A 23955-nucleotide genomic window follows, 5' to 3' on the forward strand; every position below is an offset into this window, starting at 1 on the left:
AATCGCGCCCGTTTAATTTGTGTTATTGTACATAGGTTTCGCGCCCGTTTTTTATATGTTTTTTGTTTGTTCACAGACAGTATGTGAAAGGTTTGTTGCACTTTTTTATGTATTTTATTATATATATTTTTTTTTGTGTATTTATATCTTATCTTCATATCTATTTCCGCACAATTGTATATATGTATTTATTTTTACGGCACTGTGTATGTATATATATGTATTTTTGTCTTCGGTACTTTTTTTTTTTTTATATATATATGATGTAGGTATATTCACTTGTACCGCACTTGTTTGTTTCACTAAACACCTTTGATTTTCTTTTGCATATAATATGTATATTCACTTGTACTGCGCTTGCTTGTTTCACTGTACACTGTTCTTTGTTTTAGGTATATGTATTTTATATATATGTAAGTAAGATCTCCGCACTTTATTTAATTTAATTATTTATTATTATTATTTTTTTTTTTTTCCTAATAGCGCCTTTCCGTAAGGCTCGAAGGACCAATGATTAAACTATGTCACACTGATATCACTCACCAACTTCTTTTACTTATCTTGTTTTAGTAATGAACTTTTTTTAAGTTTTCAATTTAAATTAAATTTTCTTTATTTTTTTTCTAAGTTCACAACTTTTTCGTAAGAACTAGTATGGCTTGTGGTCGCTCGTCGTCCCCTTTTTAACTCCTTCGGTGTGGTGTGTAGTGTGTCTGCATGTGTGGGGTGATCGTGGTGGTAGGGTTGGTGTGGAATGTGTGTGGGATGATATGTTGAATTAGTCATTTAACCAGCTTCTTTTTATAAAAGTTAACATTTCGGAGAAAAAAATAGCATGGACACAAAATAAATCTATGATCAATAACATAAGTTAATAAGATACCAAATAATAATCGAGTGATGAATGTTGAATTATTTCGCAACATTTTTATACTTTCGCAACATGTTGCAACAGAGTAAAGTTTTGTTCACCAAAGAGTTGTTTGCATCACCTAAAGTGATAGATATAGATTTCTATATTCATATATTTCTTCTAATATTTGGTGATGATCAATGGTTAGGTATATTTTCTAAGCCATCATGTTGAACTTATTATAAAATATACCAGATAACCCACTCAATAGACAAATTGCAAACCAAAGGCAGTCCCAACGAATCCGATTAACAAGAGAAAATAATGTTATAGAAAATGATTATAGTGGCAATTTAACATATTTCAAAAACACTTATTTCCAAAATATAAATAAGGGCCCTACTGAAATATGTATTTGCTGCGGCGGCTTATGGTTTTCACACCAATTTCGCAAATTAAATTTCGAAACTATTGCGCAAGGTCACCCGAATGCTGCATCCGCCTTCTTTTTAATGCAAAAATTTCCTTCAGAAGATGGAAATTACAATTTTTGTGCTACTTACAAAAATGCGATTGTTAAAAAGAACGTTCCAAAAATATGTTTAGCTAACGGTCTAGACCTTCCTGAAATACCGGATTGTTTGAAAAGTTTAACCCCAATTGAAGAATGTCTCATAATGCCTAGATTGCCTTTTATGACAATCCGTCGATTAGGATATCAAGGTCAGAGTTTGCTCAAAGGTGCTGTTGTTAATATACCAATTTCTGTTAACAATATTGTGACATCTCTACCAAGGTCCTTTGATGAGGCTCATGTTATACAAATTCACTTAAGAAGGCGTTTGGAATACAATCATGATTACATGATCGATACCATACGCCCCGCAAATATTTTGGCAGCTTTGCAGTTCTTAGTTAATACCCCTCTTTATCGTGAGCACAATATACATATTAATGAAAACTGGATTTCAGAATTTAATAACCAATATGAAGTTCCGTTTGTTGCATCTGCAGAGGATTCCGGATTGGTTCAATCTTTTCATGCGGCACAAACTTCTCATGATAATCCCTCAGGTAATAATATTCCCACGGGTCTTTTACCTTCAGAGCTAAATCCAGGCGGTCAAGAAACTCTTTTGGACAATATTCCTGTAGAAAACTTAGACTATAACCGTTTAGTTATAGCGCCAGGTGAAGGACAAAGACCAATTGACATAATTCAAGATAATAATTCAGAAGAGTTGTCATTTGGAACAATACACGTTGGGCAAAAGCGTACATGCTCTGAAACGTATAGCAAGATAATTCGTTTTGAAATTCGCCGTTTTGACAGAAGAGCGTGTACCATTCCAAAGTTGTTCTATGATTACAAAAAATTAGAGCTGCTACAAATTAAGAATAGTACATCCATCTGCCTTAGAAAGTTTTCAGGTCACAACCAAGTTACGGCCCAAAACCTATTAAATGAAAACTTTGTTCAAAACTTGATTCAACACGATGATGGTTACAAGGTTTTGAAAGGCGTTAGATCCTCACCTGCGCACTGGGAAGCTGAGAAGAAAAAGGCAATCACTATGATTCGACAATTTGGGCTTCCAATCTTCTTTATCACTTTATCGGCTGCAGAATCTCAGTGGGTTGAGCTTTTGGTCATCCTCTCTAAAACTGTTTATTCTGCTGTCATTAGTTTTATTGACAATTATATTTCTACCGATGGTTCGATCAGCCACTTAGAAAATTATTTGGGTTATCAAAAGCATAACCACAGTCGGTCTTGTACTAGGGAAATAAGAAGAGAACAGTTTTGTCGTTTTGGTATACCATATCCACCAATGCCTTTAACGCAAATACTGTTTCCTTTTACAGAAACAAGTCAAAATTCAGAAAAACGTTTTAAATTCAAATATGACTACAGAAGACATTTATAATTTAAACGATTTTGAACACTTCCTGTCTGATAGTAGAATAAATATGTCTTTTGATGACTATTTGTTAGCCCTTAGGTCCAGTTTAACAAAACCCAAAATTTTTCTAAAAAGAAAAGTACAGGATCGTTTTATAAACGCTTATAATCCTTTGATTTTGGAACTCCATAGAGCAAATATGGATATCCAATATATACTGGATGCATATGCTTGCTGTTCATATATAATTAATTATATTAACAAGTCTAACAGGGGATTTTCTAGGCTCTTAAATGAAGGTATATCAGAGGTAAATGCTGGAAATTTTACTATTAAGCAAAAACTTAAACATATAGGTCACAAATTTATATCAGGCATAGAAATATCTGCACAAGAAGCAGTATATTGCTGCATTGGGCTCCATCTTTCGGAAGCAAGTAATGAAGAAAATTTATAAATACCTCTCCACCTGAGGAACGTGTTCGAATGGTAAAACCTAGAGCGGAACTTCAGAACCTTCCTTCAGGTTCGACTGAAATATTCGTAGCCGGTACTAAAATACCGTTATGTTCAAAGATCCGATCAGTTAGAAACTCTTTGTTTAGCTGATTTTGCATCTAGGTATAAATATTTTAAATCTAGTAGAAGAGCACAAGATAGTGATCATGAAGAAGAAGAGAGGGAAGACGATAATTTACCAGAAAGCGGGGTTGTCATGCCTCTTAATGACTGTAGCGGTTTTGTGAAAAAACGTACCAAACCTTGTATTATTCGGTATAGAAGGTTTAACCCAGATTTGGCCAGAGTTGAGTATTTCTGCGAAATGTTAATGCTTTACTATCCTTGGCGGAATGTACAGCAAGATCTCATTGAAAAAGATAATGAGCAGACTTGCATAATACATCGTATTATAATTGAGGAAAATCAAAGAAAATATGATGTTTCTGAGCAAAGAGAACTTGAAAATGTTCTAGAAAGTCTTTATAATGAAATAGACTTGGACGAAGGTGCTCAAAATGAACTACCTATCGTGAAAAATGAGTTCAGAGTGTTGGCACTTCCAGAAATAAACCCAAATATAAATTTGCTGGACTTGCATGGTGAAGATTCAACAGATAATGGCACTGAATCTGATTGCAATATTAGACTTATTAAACTTCCCCCTTTAATTCCAGTTGAGGAATTATTTTCTTTAGTTCAAAGTCTAAATACTAAGCAAAGAACCTTTTTGACACATTTGATGCACCACCTAAAAACAAATCTCCCATTTTATGAGTTCATTGGCGGCGGTGCAGGTGTAGGAAAGAGTCGTTTGATATCTGCAATATATCAAGCTCTTAACCATCGTTACAATTCTACACCTGGATCCAGTCCAAGTTCCTTAACATCACAGGTAAAGCAGCATTCGGAATAGGTGGAATGACCCTTCGTTCAATATTCTCTTTACCTATTAATCAGTTGAATAGAGAGTTGAGGCCACTTAGCAATGACACAGTTAAGTCATTGTAATCCAGACTTATCGATTTAAAATTAATCATAATTGATGAAATATCGATGGTAGGTGCTCGTATGTTTAGCTCTGTTGATGCGAGATTACAACAAATTTTCAAAACAGACAGCCCCTTCGGGGGTATACCGATCATAGTGTTTGGTGATTTGAAGCAACTCTCACCTGTTGGAGATAGGTGGATATTCTCTCCTAATCCCAATGATGCATTTAGTTGGTTCCCCTTCGTGGGAGTTATTTAAATACTTAGAATTAAGAGAGATAATTAGACAATGGGAGGATCAGGCCTTTGCATTAAATCATATGGCATCTGATACTATGACAAATGAGGCCATATCACTCATTGAAACTCGAGTAGTTAATTTCGAAGAAGTTCCCGATGATGCCATACATTTATTTTGGTCTAATGAAGAGACAAATAATTTCTATGCCCTTAAGCTCAGTCGAATCCCAACAGAAGCTTTCCTTTCAACTGCAAAAGACTCAGTTAAAGGAATTGGTATAAATGAAAATGATAATATTTTGGAAAGAGTTAAACTTTTCAAAACTTCTGAAACGCAGGGACTGCCCTATGAATTGACACTAAAAACCTCCGCCAAATATATGATTACAGTGAACATAAACACGTGTGATAGCTTGGTTAATGGAGCAGCTGGACAACTTATGCAAATTGATCTCCATTGTTCTTTTCCAACAATTCTGTGGATTAAATTTTTGGAACCTTCTGTTGGTTTGATAGCACGATCAAAAAAGCCTCATCCTCTAGAAAGTTCTTGGACACCAATTTAAAAAGTTCTCTTTTCAATATAAAAGAAATGAACAAATTTCAATTGAAAGAAATCGGCTGAGGGACTGACTATTCATAAAAGTCAGGGTGCCACATATAATAAAGTTGTAGTTCTTACTCGACCCAGAATACCTAGAGCTTCAATATATGTCGCTTGTAGTCGAGCTACTTCTGCAGAGGGTCTATTCATCATAGGAAATTTTATTCCTCCTAACAAATTTTCTGAATCGGATCCCGTATTTAGGGAACTGAGGGAATTGAACACAAATAAAGCTTTGACAACAAGTTTCAATTTTATGATTTCCCGAACATCAGGACATCAAATTTTATTCCATAATGTTCAGAGTCTTCACGCTCACATTAATGATATAAAAAGCGACTGTTTGATGCTATCTTCAGATGTTTTATGTTTTGTAGCTTTGTCAGACAATTAATTGTAAAACTTCAGGAAGTCCTTACTTCTGAGTTAGGCAATCAAAATGTGCTAATTATTAAAGATTTTAACATTTGTTTAATGTCTACAGGGACTGCAATAAGAAATCTGCTCCAAGAAAAAAACTTGAGCTCCCTGCTTGGTGTAGAATATTCAACTACACCTGCGGCTATACCAATTGATTGAGCATTTTCAAACATGGATTCTTCCCGTGTAAATGCAATTACTTTTGAGACAGTACACATCTATCATGGCAGTATTTGTGTCTCTATTTCGAACTAAAGTTTTCAGACTTAGTGCAATAGTTCTTAATTTGTTTTTTCCAAATATAATGGAATTGGAATGGTATAGGAATTTTGACAGTAGTTTTTAAGACAATTTTAAGAAAAATATGTAAATAATATAATTAAGAAAATTTAAATTATATATATAATTTGTTATTATCTATGACATTATTGTATAAATATATGATAGAAATTAAATAGTATTAGGAAAAAAGAAATATAATTTGGATATATGTATAAGAATCTCTACAAAAATTTATGTGTAATATTGTAAATATTATATACAAATTAATATAATAATATTATATCATTTTTAAAGTTGTTAATATTTATTATTTTTAAGCTAAACATGTATAATAATATCGATATAATAAATAAAAAATGTTATTCATTGTCCAAAAACGATTTCTTTTCATACTTCTCAATACAGTTGTAATGCATTCTATATAAAATCAATTATTTATAAGCGTATACAAAAAGCACAAGAACGATTTCTCATAATTTGAGTAAATTTAGTTAACAAATTGCTCTAATTATTTTCACTGTGAGTGAAAAGTAAATAACTAAGGCAACAGTTCCTACTTCTAATTATTAAAATATATAAAGAAGTCTCAAACGAATATACCATTTAAGTTTGCGAGAGTATAAAATGTTCGGTTACATCCGAACTTAGGTCTTCCTTACTTGTTTATTTATGCATTTTTTCTTCAAACAATTATCAGATATATTTCTATTAAGCGATCTAATTAGAAAATACATTCGAGATCTAAGAAACAATAATTTTGTCACGGCACTCTAGATAATTAGCTTCTATCAGATGTTTTTATACTCTTGCAACATATTGGTACAAAATATAATAATTTCGTTCACCTAATAGTTGTTTGTATCGCCTAAACATAAACGAGTTAGATATGGAGTTATATTCATATATGTAAATGGTCATGATGACGAGACGAGTTGGACGTCTGTCTGTCCGTCCGTCTGTCTATGGAAACTGTAACTTAAGTAAAAATAGAGACATCGTAATGACACTTTGTACACGTTTTCCTTGGCAAAAAAGAAAGGCCGAGTTTGTAGATGGGCTGCCACGGTAATAAAATGCCATTAATTGAAAACTTATGAAATGCCATAACTAAGCACTAAATCAAGATATAAACCTGTAATTTGGTACAGGAAATTGCAGTGGCAAGAGGCACCTGCGGTAAAAAATGGGTGTGATCCCGCCCTCTAATAAGCTTAATGTACATATCTTTTAAACCACTAAAGCTGCAATAATTAAATTCGTAAGAACAAATCCTTTAAGAGCCTCTACCGACAGAAAAAGATTACAACCCCTCTCTCCATATAGCGGTTTTGTTTTTACACTACTAACAAGGAGAGAAAGCAATAACTAATTGCCTAACAGACATACAGTTTTACACCATATCTCGGGACCTACTCGATCAACCAAATTTGGTATGTAATACTATCCTGCCGTTCCTTCATTACGGTGTGAAAATAGGCGAAAACAGATAAAAACCACGCCTACTTCTCATATAACACAATTTTGAAATCCATCTGATAGTTTCACTTTCCAGTATATAAACCAAGGATCAATCAATGTGTCCGGATAAAACTTTGCACAAATAGTATTTTCAAGGTATTTTATCTTAACTAAAAAATTTTCGATATCGAACTATAACGTTTTAAGAATTCAGACGCTAAATATATGAACCCCAGTGCGTATGGCTGACTTTTTGACGAAAATAGCAGCCAATCCGTGAGATATATAGTTTTGTTCACTTGGCGGTTGTTTGTACAAGTATCAACCAAACCTAATCGGGTTAGATATGGGGTTATAGGTATATTGGTCAAGTAGGTCGTTCGGTTTTTTATTGATTTTTCAAAAGATCATAACTTTGTGTTCATTTAAGTCAAATATGCGCCGTTTTGTTCGTAAACTTGTTGCCAACGAGATGCCAACTTCATTATACCCCTCTCGTAGAAGGCTGCGTCCCTATTGGCAAAAAAACTCGGAGAGCTAATTTTCACATGCCTCTATTGAGGCCAACTTCTCACCATTAAACGCGTTCGCCATGGACAGGAAAAGATGGTAATCACTTGGTGCCAGGTCCGGACTATAAGGTGGGTGCACTAGGATCTTCCATCCGAGCTCCGGGAGCTTCTGGCGCGTCACCAAAGACGTGTGTGGCCTGGCGTTGTCCTGATGGAACACAATTCGGCCTTTGTTGATCAAAGATGGCCTCTTCTGGATGAGTGCTGCCTTCAAGCGGTCCAGTTGTTGGCAGTAGAGGGCCGAATTGAGCGTTTGGTCATAGGGGAGCAGCTCGTAGATGATTCCTTACCAATCCCACCAAACACACAGCAAAACCTTATTGGCCATCAATCCGGTCTTGGGCAACGAGCTTTGACCACGACCGTTTGCGCTCGATGTTGTCGTAAGTGACCCATTTTTTATCGCCAGTCACAATCAGCAGATGGAAATTCGGTTCATCATGTTTTTTCGCGTTAGTTCGTGTGGCACCCAAACATCGAGCTTCTTTTTGAATCCACAGTTATGCAAATAGTTCCAAACCGTTTTCTGGCTTATCTTTAGTTCCTCAGCAATTAAATAAGTGCTCACGTGACGGTCTGTTTCCACTATTTCCATGATTTTATCGCAATTTTCGACGACACGCCTCTCGACGCGTGGTGCAACTTTGATATGGAAATTACCGGAACGGAACCTAGCAAACCACTTTTGTGCTACACGTTCATTTACAGTATCGGGCCCATAAACTAAATTAATTTTTTCAGCCGCTTTGGCTGCTTTTTCGCCTTGATCGAAGAAAAATTGTAAAATATAGCGAATTTTCTCTTTACTGGTGTCCGTCTGTGACGAGCGCTCACAACGTACTGAGTCATATAATATATACTTATACATATATAAATGATCAGGATGGCTATACTGTAACTGTGACTAAAAATTGAGATATCGTGATGAAACTTGTTATACATGTTTCTTGGTACCTTAAGATGGTAGGATGGGACCCACAAACCGCCAATAATCCAAAACCAATAGATTGCCATAACTAAGCTCAACAATAAGATGCAAGACTGTTAGTTTGTATAACGAATTACATTAAGGAGGGGCATCTGCAGTTTAAAACTTTTATGGGAAGCTATAATAACCAAAGTCGCTCAGCACAAATCTTTTTTACAACCCTACCGACAATGGATGAAATCGGGTGATAACCCCGACCACTCTCTATATAAAGTTTTAATAAAAACTACTAAAAGTGCAATAGCCAATACAAAAATTTAACAATGCGCTTGGTCGCTTACCTTTAAGTGAAGACTCATTTCTCGGGATCTACCTGATCTATATATATAAAGAAGGATGTGTATATTATGAAATCTATAGACTCAGAAACTATTTGACCGATCATTATGAAAATTGGTATGTATATGTATTTTTTCACGGAGAAGGTTTTTATGCTATCCCCGTAACTCGGCACCAGGTGGTGCTGCAATATACCGACTTCTATATAGTTTAACCGGTTTATATAAAAATTAGTATGTACTTGTATTTTTTCATGGAAAAGACATTTATGCTATCCCCATGGACGCAACTAGCCACTTGAAACTTCATTTGGTCTTAGTGGATTTATGAACATATAATAAAAGAAACGCTTCCTAATTACAGTAATGATGTAATAAAATATTTAATAATATACAGGAGTATTCAAATATATTATAAACTCCGAAATGGTTAGACCGATTTCAATGAAATTTTCGGCCCAGCGAGTGATCCTGTAAAGTTTGGTGTCGATCTTTCCGATAATTTTTTTTTAATGTGTATGACATTTTTGAGCATTTACTTACTGCAACCAAATACGAAATGTCCTAACCTGCCAGACAATTTCAGCACTATTGCACACGGACAAAATTAATTAATTGGCCGTGTTTTCCCAGACGCCCAAAATAATTACTTAAATCATAACTGGCTCGGTAATCGAGCTATATAGACAGCAAAAAATGCCGTAATTAATTTTTTATAATAACATTTTACTAAATTAAATAGCATATTCAATATAATTAAATTATACCTTAGCCACAGCAAAGCGTGGCCGGGGTCTTCTAATATGATATGTAAGTATATAATTGGAATTCGGAAGGAATTCTTTTCTGATATTATTATGTACTATGTATGTCAATAATGGGTTGAATAGGGTCAATACTTCTCGTAGCTCCCAATTAGAAAGATTTGCGAACTTCCGGCTGACTATATACCGCATATATCGGCCAATGCTTGTATGTAAATTACCTTAATGAACTTCATTGAGCGTGTTTTTTAAAAACGGTCCATCTATGTGCCTAAAATGAGTAAAATCGGATGAAAACTTGCCTTAGCAACTTGCCTTAGCCCCCATATAACTAATATTAGGACTTTCAAACATCCAGTTGATTTTACTTCTTATATATTGCTGATGGTATGTGAGGTACCTTAATAAAACCCAAGGAACATTTTATTTTTACGTGGAATGTTAATAGCATGTGGTATTGGCAAAAATAGATAAGATCGGGTGAAGACCACCCCCAACTCCCATATACTACATATAATTATTATATTTGCATTTTTCAACAAGTTTTATGCCGAATATTTCGTTCAGTGTGTAAGTTATATAATTTAAAACATTGCTGGAAAATATGTTCTCAAGTATACCTGGCCAATGGCCAAACTAACTTAATGCAATCCCTTTCTCTGCACCCAATATGCCCCATATAATGATTTTGGTCTCTCCACCTGACTTTAAACCGTTCAGGTTGGTCAAAATGTAATATTTTAATGAAATTAAATGGACAAGTTTTCTTAAAAATTATGTGGTTTAGCGCTGAATTGAAATGGAATTGGCTCAGACCCTGGACTAAACCTCATATCACTAATTTAATGAATCCTCCAAAGATGTGTTTAACATAATTTTAGCTGACGGAAACTAAAATATAGTGATAAAAAAGTCTAAGTTAATAATCTTCAATATAATTCAAGAATATACCAAATTTTATTTTAATATATTCACAATTTCTTCAAATAATGAATGCTAAATTCTTTTGAAACATTTTTATACTCTTGGAACATGTTGCTACAGAGTATAATAATTTTTTTCACCTTACGGTTGTTTGTATCATAAATGATCAGGATGAAGAGACGAGTTGAAATCCGTCACCCCGCCTGTCAGTCCGTCCGTCTATGCAAGCTGTAACTTGAGTAAGAATTTAGATATCTTTATGAAATTTGGTACACATGTTTCTTGGTACCATAAGACGGTTTGCATTGCAGATGGGCGTAATCGGACCACTACCACGCCCACAAACCGCCATTAATCAAAAACTAATAAGTTGCCATAACTAAGCTCCACAATAGGATACAAGACTGTTATTTGGTATACAGGATCGCAATAGGGAGAACCATCTCCAGTCTAAAGTTTTTTAAAAACACTAATAAATTAAACCATATCTCCTAAACCGCTAAAGTTATAATAACGATATTCACTAAGAACAAATGCTTTCAGCACCTCTATTGACAGTGTGAAAATAGATGAAAGCGGGTGACAACCCACTCCGTATATAACGATACTGTTTAAAATTACTAAAAGCGTAATAAATAAAGCACTAAACACGCCAGAGACATTAAATTTTATATCTGGGATGGTATGAGATGACCTTATAGGAACCGCGTTCAAAATTTACATACAAAACATATCTTATATTTCTATGTGTATTTCTATATACATAATGGGCGAAATCGGACTACAACCACTTCCCATATAACACAATTTTAAATTTCATCTGATTCTTTCATTTTCGAGTATGCAAATTAAGCACCAATAAATATATCGGGATACGACTGTGCATGAATAGTGCCTTTGGGTTGGGCGTACTTATTACCAAACATTGTCTAAATCGGACTAAAACTATTCAACTCCCCATATATTGAATATGTGGACTCCAGTTCCAACAGCGAATATTTGATGGAAAATATCGTCAATCTGTGAGATATGTTATAGAAATTCGAAAAGAATCCTTTTCTGTTGTATCGGTTCAATAATTCCTTTAGCCCCCATATACCTAAGGGAATGATTTTCGAACTACTGGCTGATTTTATATCGCAAATTTTAGCAAATAAATAAGATATCTAAGTAAAATATTGGATATACTATAGTTTAATGCCGAAAATATGTGAAATTGGTTCACAAATTATCCAAACCATCATATACTACATGCATTAATATATTTGTTCTAACAAACCATATGCACCTGAAGGTATTTCCCTGGCTTTGATCCTGGCAAGTTGCATGAGTATGAAATGTTCACTTACACCTGAACTTAGCTCTTCCTTACATGTTTAATAATAGATTTCCCCAACCCGTCCTCGCTTACGTGATTAACCCCTATATGGTTTACTTCTGATCCTTCAACAAACAAATTCAACCACTTCAGTTTTAAGTTCGAAGTCCAATAGTAGTATACCTGGATGAAATGAAGTCATACATAACTGCTAATAACTACCTAACTGAAGCTTATATCAGTAAGAGGTAACCGTGTCCCTTCTAAATCGGATATATCGTCGGATGCAACATTGCCGCAATCGGTTAAAGCCGCTTCGTTGTGACCCAAAAGATACGAACGAAGACGATATTTAAATTCCCGTTGGTTAGGATGGTCGTTAAGACCTTTTTTTTATGGTTCCAAAACAGTGTTCACGCATTCCTTGATTTAGGTGATAATATTGAATTAGTCAGCATATAGGAGTTGAAAAGCGTTATCTGATTGAATAATACCTAAATTATTAAAAGATTCATTACGAGTTCGCCCAATTAAATGACAAAAACTTAAATAGATGCTCCATGCACTTTAAAATAATTGAATTTTGACTAACCTTCGCGTTGCGAAAGATAACTCAAAACATTTTTAAGTCCTCATTTTTAAGAATTCTCAAGAAATATGTAAAATTGAAATATCTCGATGAAACTTAATATACATGCTTCTTGGCACCGTAAGAATGTTTGTATGGTAGAATGTTGTATTGTAATGGGCTTTATATTTGAACCTAGTAACAAAAATATGTAAGTATGCACATGTAAATATGAAGCTTAAAAAATATATTTTAGCGAATTTAAACTTGTTTTTATAACAAATACTAATTTAGATCACTCACATGAGTCCATGTTTTTGTGCACAATATCCCACTACACACTTCACCGTCGTTTCGAATTTTTGTACGCGATATTTGTACAATTTATGCTTCTAACACTTTCCAAACGCACTTGATATTATTTAAAATATGTGTAAAACCGATTTTGATATTTACATGCAATGAATTCGCCACTTTTTTCACTGATTTGACATATTTAAATAAGTCATTCATTAGAAATTGCATCAGACATTAGATTTTTATATACTTTTTTTTAATATTAAAATTTTATTTCAAATTTCAACATTTTTGAAGTCCAAAAAAGTGTTTTAAATGCAAAAGCATTTCATAACATCTTTTTACAAATTCTTATCAATTGCTTACAAGAACATGATTATTTAAAAGTTTTTATAATTAATATTTTAAGCTATTTCAAGAATAAAATCATCAGGCAATTAGAGTTGCTATGTGAATAAAATTTTATTTCAAATTGAAATATTCTTGAAATCTAAAAAAGTTTGTAAATGTTAAATCAATTATATATAATTGCTTACAAGTAAATTATCAGCTTATAGCTTTTTATTATTAATATTTTAAGCGGTTTCAAAGACGAAAGAACACAAACATATTTGACAGACTATGGCAACCAAGCAATTTGAACCATAGTCGTTATTTGGTGCTTGAATAGTCAGATTTCGACAATTTTATGTGGTGGCATACCTTAAAGCACTATTTGTGAATGGGGTTTTTTCTATAACACCCACTACTAGACTTTTTCCTTAGGTAAAATATGTAATATATAATATTAGATTTTCCCTTCGTTTGTGTTTATATCGCAGATGATGTCTCAACAAACGTAAGCGAGAATAATTTGGTATTAAAATGTATAGCTTTTTGTAAGTGACTTCCCACAGCACTAATGTTAGAATAACTTATTGTAATAAAAAATACTGATACTCTCATCTTTTATAAAATTGTTTTAAATAACTATTTATTTTTTTGTTTTACACAATATTTTCAGAGGATACTGCCAAGGGTTTTGTAGAGTTGATTGGCCAACAGATTTTACTTCAATGAAATTACATATTTCACGCACACAACATGACTTAAGTAATGTATTTGAAGGAGACGTTTCGTTGGAGGTACCTTTAAATACACGGCATCTCGCTGACATTAAATATAAGCTAATTGAAAAACAGAAAAGTGAAAACGGTGTTCTTAAAATTTTTTACAATGAAAAAATTGTTCTCAATGGAACATATAAACGTTCGGAGCAAAACCTGACAGTTTTTAAAGAAATAACTAAAATTTTTTTAGATAATGATATTAAACCTATCGGTATTCATTTCGAAAATAGTACTGGCTGCCACAAGGAAAATTGTGATTTAAATATGAAACATCTAGAGATTTTTGATTTTCGCAACCCGAACAAATATAACATTACATGGGAATTACATAAAGTTACGTCGGGAAATAACAAAGAGACGAAAGTTTTGGTTATTCATCCTAATCGTACTATAATTTTAACGACTACCTCTGAAATATCTTCGAAATATAAGATTAAACATAGAAGTAAACTGGAACTATCGAAAACAGCTTGGATCGGATATAACCTTGTAATTCCAAATACGGTAAATTCATTTAATATGGAAAATAATTACTATATAATGCTTTAATATTTAAATTTCAGGATTACAACAGCTGGCGGCAATTTTTGGCGGAATTATCATATCCCAAACGTAACCTAGTAGTAAATGGTAGCTATTTAACAACAATAAATTCTTTCAACTCAAATGTCTCGTTTGCGTGGTTTGGAGGCGAAAATATAGGCAATAAGGTAGTGCACACACAAATTATGTGGAAAAATGAACCGTTACTACCAAACGACCGAGACAACCAAACAATAACTTTGAGTATAGGACATTATCTTTTGGAAAAGGATTTAACAATGACTGCTAATTTTTATCGTGGGATTAAAGAGCTAATAAAGTTCAATTTGTTTGTAAACTACTCTACCGATTTAGAACATTTGATCAAAATCAGTACATCAATAACTAATTTAAATTTGGGAGTTGAATGCACAAGATACATCATACAGTGTATAGCTTATCATAAAGCTTCCGAAGTAGACGTTAAATTTAATGCGTCCACCACGAAACGCCCGTATTATTTCGAAATAGAGTCAAACTCTGTATATCGGAGAGAATATTTTCCGGAAAAAATAGGACAATTCTTGGTACTATTTGATTTGAGCAATAAGGAGATTGAATACTTGGTAAGTATTTTTGCTACGTCTATAGCAAAATTTTTATTATCTAACAATACAATAACTCGTTTTATAAAAACAATCTCTAAACAAAAATGTGCCCGAAATTACAGCCGGTTACATTACTTCACGAAAAAAATTGTATCTAATATAATAATAAAAAGAATTAAACAACATTTAAGTTTCATGAGTTTTAGGATTCGAACTTATATGCTCGTATTCGGAATGAGCTTAACGCCTTCGCGCTTACGACCTAAGCCACCACGAAAGTGGAAACGCGGCCGCTTAGCCCCCGTTTTATTGTTATCTTATGTTCCATAAGCATTACTCACTCAACGCACAGCCTAGCCTATTAAATGTTTATTTTATTATGAATTCTGGGGTTTTACCGGTAATACAGCTTTTTAATTCAGAAGGCTTTTCATAATTATAAATTTTGTCATATCATAGAAATTGAAAACATAAATCTAAATAAGTATGCGCAACGATTTTTCATTTAGGAATATTCGTTGTGTCTATTTATAGCATTTCGCATATCGTGTGGTGTATTTTTCTTTTTCGAAGTTATATTTTTCGATGTTCCCTCATCTGGAATTACAAAGTACTCAAAAAGATTTCATTTAACATTTGCTCCTTCTCTATTCATTAACATTCTCTGCTAGTATGTTGATAACGATGAGGAAACATCGAAAACGCGCAAGTTCGAAAATAAAATTTCACCATCCTATCAGGCAGCGCAACATATTACACCACCCTATAAGCAATTTTACCTAAAAACGACGCTTTAGAAATGCAGCCCAATTGGTAATCGTACTATTTCAAAATAGCATAAGTCAATTTTCAATAGCAAAGCGCTGCAAAAAGGAAAAATCGAGACAACATAGCCGATCGACATTGTCTTAAATTGTCGATTGAAACAAATTTTGTCAACTCCGCCACAATGCGCAAAATTCGGCGTCAATATGTATGCGAGCTCATATGTATATTCATATGTATGTTTGTCGACAACGTCGTCATTTGGTTTTTTTCAACAACACAATGTCCGCGCGAACTCGCCGTTAGTTCGTTGGCTTGCCACCATGCACAGAGGCGTGTCAAGTGAGGGCTCATAATATATTAGTATGTTGCTTAATTTGTATTGAAAAATACTTATGCATTTATGACTTATTTTTGTAATATAATAATAATATACTTAAAATATTAATACCCATAAATTCATACTTGTAATCGTTTTTAAAATAATTCGATTGATAAAAACTATCTGTGTTATTTATATGGCATTGCGCTCCTTGCATGCTATCGTTCAACTTGCTTCTCGCAAAGAGCAAAAAGTGTAGACAAAAGTCATTGTTTGTGCGGGACAAGAAGAAGCAAGCATCATTTAGTGAGTATTTAAGTAGCTAGTATTATAAACTAAACGCACATTTGCGTAGAAATTCCCAAGGAAAACCAAGTCTGGTTGTAGCAGACGCACGTTCCTTTTAAATGAATTTGTTGTCGTTGTAATAGGAAATACGTAGAAACTATGCCGCGAAATTGCTTGAATATTATTGGCGGATGATGGTGCGTCTACGTTTTTTGTCACTTGCGCGAATATTTGATTTTTTGCAAAAGACATATTGAGGGACATACATATGTACATATGTGTAAATATATGCAAATATATTTGGACATGCGAATGAAGGAAGGCAGTTTCAAGAATATTCACATATAGACATATGAACATTTGAAGCAAGTAAACAACAAAGCTGTTTGAGTTCACAGATTAGACAAAGTTTACCGAATATCGTCTGCGGTGCTGCTTGTATAGCATACTTTATTGCAAAGTGAAATATTTTTTCTAAGTTCAAATCCTATCAGATATTTTTATACTCTCGCAACCTGTTGCTACAGAGTATAATAGTTTTGTTCACCTAACGGTTGTTTGTATCACCTAAAACTAATCGAGTTTAGATATAGGGTTATATATATATAAATGATCAGGATGAAGAGACGAGTTGAAATCCAGGTGACTGTCTGTCCGTCCGTCCGTCCGTCTGTGCAAGCTCTAACTTGAGTAAAAATTGAGATATCTCTATGAAACTTGGTAGACATGTTTCTTGTTACCGTGAGACGGTTGGTATTGCAGATGGGCGTAATCGGACGAATGCCACGCCCACAAAACGCCATTAATCAAAAACAAATAACTTGCCATAACTAAGCTCCGCAATAAGATACAAGACTGTTATTTGGTACACAGGATCACATTAGCGAGGGGCATCTGCAGTTAAAACTTTTTTTAAAAAGTGGGCGTGGTCCCGCCTCTAATAGGTTTAATGTGCATATCTCCTAAACCGCTAATGCTATACTAACAAAATTCACTAGAAGCAAATGTTTTTAGCACTTCTATTGACGGTGTGAAAATAGTTGAAATCGGGTGGCAACTCCGCCCACTCCCCATATAACGGTACTGTTAAAAACTACTAAAAGCGCGATAAATCAAGCACTAAACACGCCAGAGACATTAAATTTTATCTCTGAGATGGTATAAGATGACTTTATAGGAACCGCGTTCAAAATTAGACAGTGGGCGTGGCACAGCCCACTTTTAGGTGAAAACCCATATCTTGAGATCTGCTCAACCGATTTCAACCAAATTCGGTGCATAACGTTCTTTTCATGTTTCTATGTCATAGTGCGAAAATGGACGAAATCGGATTACAACCACGCCTATTTTCAATATGACACCATTTTAAATACCACTTGATTCTTTCACTTTCCACTATGCAAATCAAGCAACAATGATTATATCGGCGTAAAACTTTGCGTGAATAATGCAATTAAAGTATACCACCTTGCGGCCAAAAATTGTCTAAATCGAACCAAAACTGTTCAAACCCCTAAGTACTAAATATGTGGACCCCAGTGCCTATAGTTGACCTTCTACCGAAAATATCAGTCAATCCACAAAGAAATCTAAAACGAGTATACCGTTTGACTTTGCGAGAGTATAAAATGTTCGGTTACATCCGAACTTAGCCCTTCCTTACTTGTTTTATATTCTCTTTTTTTATTTTTATAACCCTTTTTTATTAAATGATATGTTAATTCTACTTTCATATTATTTCCCTCATCATTTATTTTTATGCGCATGCGCATACCAAAGAACATCTGTGCATATGTATGTATACACATCTTGCTTATAGAGTAGTGTAGTTCGTTGCGTAAATTTATAGGATGATGAAATTTTATTTTCGAACTTGCGTGTTTTCGATGTTCCCTGATAACATTCTCTGGTGATATCATGTGCACTTGTGCAGCAGTCTAATACCTAATAATTTATTATACTCTCGCAACACGTTGCTACAGAGTATAATGTTTTCTTCACCTAAAAATAATCGGGTTAAATAAAGGATTATATATGCATATAATAATAATTATTACGATAACGAGACGAGTATGTTGTATTGCCAAAGATAGATAAAATCGGGTCAATACTAATACTATCTCTCATATACTTGATATAAGATTTTCAAACTTCCGGTTGGCTTTATGCCATATATATCAGTGCACAAGTAAGATATCTTAGCAAATTTAACTGAACGTACAATATTGAATATATTATTTTATATGTAGATATATTTCGAAAATGTGTGAATTTAGTCTACGAATTACCGCAACTCTCAAATACTATTTACATATAGTATATTGATTTTTGTTAATCTAAGAAACCTTATGCCGAACATGTCGTTCAATTGAAAATATGATCTCAAATGTACCTCAGTAATGTCGAAATTAAGTAAATCAGCCCATCTTCTCTGTCCCCAATATAGCCTGTATAAAAATTTCCGACTTTCCACATGACAATATGTGTGATACTTTAATAAAATTAAATAAACAAGTTTTCCTAAAGATTTTGGGGGAATATGAATGAAATTGGTCTAGACTTTGGTCCAAACCTTATATCCCTAAAATAATAAATTGCTATCCTCTGGTCCACATCAGATGATTTTAATATAATTTTAGCGGACGAGAAGTAAAATATAGTAATAAAACTAAATGAGTCTGTGATATATAATATAATTTAATAAAATACCAAATTTGATTACTCTATTTACGATTTCGTCGAATAATGATTGTTGAATTGTTGAATGTTTCGTAACATTTTCTAACATAAAGTTTTCATAACACTTGAAGGTATTTCTCAAGAGTATGGTATAAAATGTTCGTTGCAACCGAACTTAGCTTTTCCTTACTTGTTATATGTATATTTTCCAACAAGCAAAATATATTAATAAAACTAAGTGAGTCTAAAACTTATAATATACATAAGTTAATAAGATACCAAAGTGGATTGTAATTCATTAAAGATTTTATCAAACTTTTTAAACGTGTTCCTTGGTCGAATTGAGAGGACGAATTCTTAGATGGGCGTAATCGAATTAGTGACACGTAAACAAAACGCCATTGACTTAAAAACTGTAAATTACAATACTTTAATTTGGTACATCAAATCGCTAAAACGGGGTTTTGAAAATTTTTAAAAAGTTGATGGCACCGCCCAAATTTAGGTGAAATCACATACATACATATCTCCGGGCCTACTAGACCAATTTCAAACAAACCCCTTTCGTAGAAGACTGCGTCCCTATTGCCAAAAAACTCGGAGAGCCAATTTTCACAGGCCTCTCTTGAGGCCAACTTCTCACCATTAAGCGCGTTCGCCATGGACAGGAAAAGATTATAATCCCTTGGTGCCAGGTCCGGACTATAAGATGGGTGCATTAGAACCTCCCATCCGAGCTCCAGGAGCTTCTGGCGAGTCACCAAAGACATGTGTGGCCTGGCGTTGTCCTTATGAAACACAATTCGGCCTCTGTTGATCAAAGATGGCCTCTTCTGGATGAGTGCTGCTTCCGCTTCAGAAACGGGTCGATTTTGTTGCGATTCTGCAGCGATTTGCAGATGAAAATTCGGTCCATCATGTTTTTTGCGTTAGTTCGTGTGACACCCAAACATTGAGCTCCATTTTGAATCCACGGTTATGCAAATGGTTCCAAACGGTTTTCTGGCTTATATTTAGTTCCTCAGTAAGTAAATAAGTGCTCACGTAACGTTCTGTTTCCACTATTTCCATGATTTTATCACAATTTTCAACGACAGGCCTCCCGACGCGTGGTGCATCTTTGACATCGAAATTACCGAAACGGAACCAAGCAAATCACTTTTATGCTACACGTTCGTTTACAGTATCGGGCCCATAAACTAAATTATTGATTTCAGCCGCTTTGCTTTTTCGCTTTGATCGAAGAAAAATTGTAAAATATAGCGAATTTTCTCTTTGTTGGTGTCCATCTTTGACGAGCGCTCACAACGAACTGAGTAAATCAATCGAAAAACTGTCAAAGACAAACTTTTAGCGCGAATAAACACGTTTTCAGCGCCGTATAGTATGACATGATGCGACACGTAACACTAGTACTATGGACAATAACGCCATCTCTTAGATAAAAACCGAACGAACTTTTTACTTTACGTAATATTAATATGTTGCTTAATGAGTATTGAAAAATACTGATGCATTTATGACTTTTTTTCGTAATATAATTATAATAAACGTAAAAACATAAATACAAATAAATTCATACCTATATTGTTTTTAAAATAAATTCGACTAATAAAATCTATCTGAAATAATTATGTGGCAGTGCGCCCCAGCCCCCTTCTTGCTTGCGATCGTTCAACTTGCTTCTCGCAAAAAGCAAAAAGTGTAGGCAAAAGTCATTGTTTGTGCGGGGCAAGAAGAAGCAAGCATCAGCGCACGTGTATTTATTGTATGTGTGATTATCACATTTGTGTAAATACGCATAATAAAAAAATATTCAATAAACCTAAACATATGAACATATTTAATTATATCAGGAAGTAAAATATGCTATTAATGTAATTGAATTATGATATGCTTAGACTCCAATGAATAAATACAAAAATTAAACAACATTTAAGTTTCATGAGTTTTAGGATTCGAACTTATATGCTCGTATTCGGAATGAGCTTAACGCCTTCGCGCTTACGACCTAAGAAACCACAAAAGTGGAAACGCGGCCGCTTAGCCTCCATTTTATTGTTATCTTATGTTCCATAAGCAATTACTCACTCAACGCACAGCCTAGCCTATTAAATGTTTATTTTATTATGAATTCTGAGATTTTACCGGTAATACAGCTTTTTAATTCAGGCTTTTCATAATTATAAATTTTGTCATATCATAGAAATTGAAAACGTAAATCTAAATAAGTATGCGCAACGATTTTTCATTTAGGAATATTCGTTGTGTCTATTTATAGCATTTCGCATATCGTGTGGTGTATTTTTCTTTTTCGAAGTTATATTTTTCGATGTTCCCTCATCTGGAATTACAAATTAGTACTCAAAAAGATTTCATTTAACATTTGCTCCTTCTCTATTCATTAACATTCTCTGCTAGTATGTTGATAACGATGAGGAAACATCGAAAACGCGCAAGTTCGAAAATAAAATTTCACCATCCTATCAGGCGGCGCAACAAATTACACCACCCTATAAGCAATTTTACCTAAAAACGACGCTTTAGAAATGCAGCCCAATTGGTAATCGTACTATTTCAAAATAGCATAAGTCAATTTTCAATAGCAAAGCGCTGCAAAAAGGAAAAATCGAGACAACATAGCCGATCGACATTGTCTTAAATTGTCGATTGAAACAAATTTTGTCAACTCCGCCACAATGCGCAAAATTCGGCGTCAATATGTATGCGAGTTCATATGTATGTTTGTCGACAACGTCGTCATTTGGTTTTTTTCAACAACACAATGTCCGCGCGAACTCGCCGTTAGTTCGTTGGCTTGCCACCATGCACAGAGGCGTGTCAAGTGAGGGCTCATAATATATTAGTATGTTGCTTAATTTGTATTGAAAAATACTTATGCATTTATGACTTATTTTTGTAATATAATAATAATATACTTAAAATATTAATACCCATAAATTGATACTTGTAATCGTTTTTAAAATAATTCGATTGATAAAAACTATCTGTATTAATTATATGGCATTGCGCTCCTTGCATGCTATCGTTCAACTTGCTTCTCGCAAAGAGCAAAACGTGTAGACAAAAGTCATTGTTTGTGCGGGGCAAGAAGAAGCAAGCATCAGCGTACGTGTACTTATGAATGTTTGTGTGATTTTCACATTTTTATACACATAAATAAGGGAATATACAATAAACCTAAATATATGAACATATTTTACAGAAATATTCTAATTATTTTAGTGAGTATTTAAGTAGCTAGTATTATAAACTAAACGCACATTTGCGTAGAAATTCCAAAGGAAAACCAAATGTGGTTGTAGCAGACGCACGTTCCTTTTAAATGAATTTGTTGTCGTTGTAATAGGAAATACGTAGAAACTATGCCGCGAAATTGCTTGAATATTATTGGCGGATGATAGTGCGTCTACGTTTTTTGTCACTTGCGCAAATATTTGACATACATATGTACATATGTGTAAATATATGCAAATGTATTTGGACATGCGAATGAAGGAAGGCAGTTTCAAGAATATTCACATATAGACATATGAACATTTGAAGCAAGTAAACAACAAAGCTGTTTGAGTTCACAGATTAGACAAAGTTTACCGAATATCGTCTGCGGTGCTGCTTGTATAGCATACTTTATTGCAAAGTGAAATATTTTTTCTAAGGTGAAATCCTATCAGATATTTTTATATATCTCTGGTGATATAATGTGCACTTGTGCAGCAGTCTAATACCTAATAATTTATTATACTCTCGCAACACGTTGCTACAGAACTAATCGGGTTAAATAAAGGATTATATATGCATATAATAATAATTATCACGATAACGAGACGAGTTGAAATCCGGCCGACTGTTTGTCTGTGCCCGTTCGCCCGTCCGTACAAGGTGTAACTTGAGTAAAAACTAAGATATCCTAATGAAGCGTAGTATACATGTTTTTTGGCACCATAAGAAGTTTGGTGTTGGAGATGGGCATAATCGGACCAATCCCACGCCCACAAAACATCATTAATCGAAAACCTATAAAATACCTTACCACTATCTCTCCTATACCTGATTAAGATTATTAGGAAGGGCCATCTATGATTGAAAATTTTTTGAAGGTGAGCGTGGCCGCGCCCTCTAATAAGTTTAATGCATATATTTATATCCTTTATGTTTATATGTTTCACTTCTCCTTCGACAGTGTGAAAATGGATGAAATCGGGTGACATCCCCGCCCACTCCTCGTATAACGGTTTTGTTATAAACTACTAAAAGTGCGATAAATAATTAACTAGTGCATCATTGACATTATGTTTTACATCCAGGATGGTACAAGGGGGTTTTATATGCGCCGATGTCAAAATTGGACAATGGGTGTGGGACCGTCCACATTAAGTAAAATCACATATTTCCGGAACTACTGGATCAATTTCCCCCAAATTCGGTGCATAGTATTCTCCTGATGACCAGTGCGTAAATGGGCGATATCGGACTGCAACCACACCTACTTCCCATGTAACATAATTTTAAACTCCATATGATTCTTTCACTTTCCAGTATACAAATCAAGAAGCCATGAATATAAGGGGATAAAACTATGTATGTACGAATAGTGCCTTTGATTTTTATACCTAAAATAAGGTATATCGGGTGAAAACTTGGATCATTTTATTCTGTTAATAGTATGTTGTATTGCCAA

General features: G+C 34.0%; 1 protein-coding gene across 2 annotated transcripts in view; it reads left to right on the forward strand.

The window, feature by feature from the left end:
- Apoltp (Apolipoprotein lipid transfer particle) overlaps positions 1–23955 on the forward strand; it is a 327278-nt gene that overhangs the window by 227159 nt on the left and 76164 nt on the right. For both annotated transcript variants that reach the window (XM_070106619.1, XM_070106620.1), the window contains 2 exons: positions 13964–14573; positions 14633–15217. In XM_070106619.1, coding sequence (XP_069962720.1) covers positions 13964–14573; positions 14633–15217 — 1195 coding nt within the window. The remainder of the gene's footprint in view (positions 1–13963; positions 14574–14632; positions 15218–23955) is intronic.

The sequence above is a fragment of the Bactrocera oleae genome, chromosome 3 (assembly GCF_042242935.1).
Source record: "Bactrocera oleae isolate idBacOlea1 chromosome 3, idBacOlea1, whole genome shotgun sequence".
Lineage (NCBI taxonomy): Eukaryota > Metazoa > Arthropoda > Insecta > Diptera > Tephritidae > Bactrocera > Bactrocera oleae.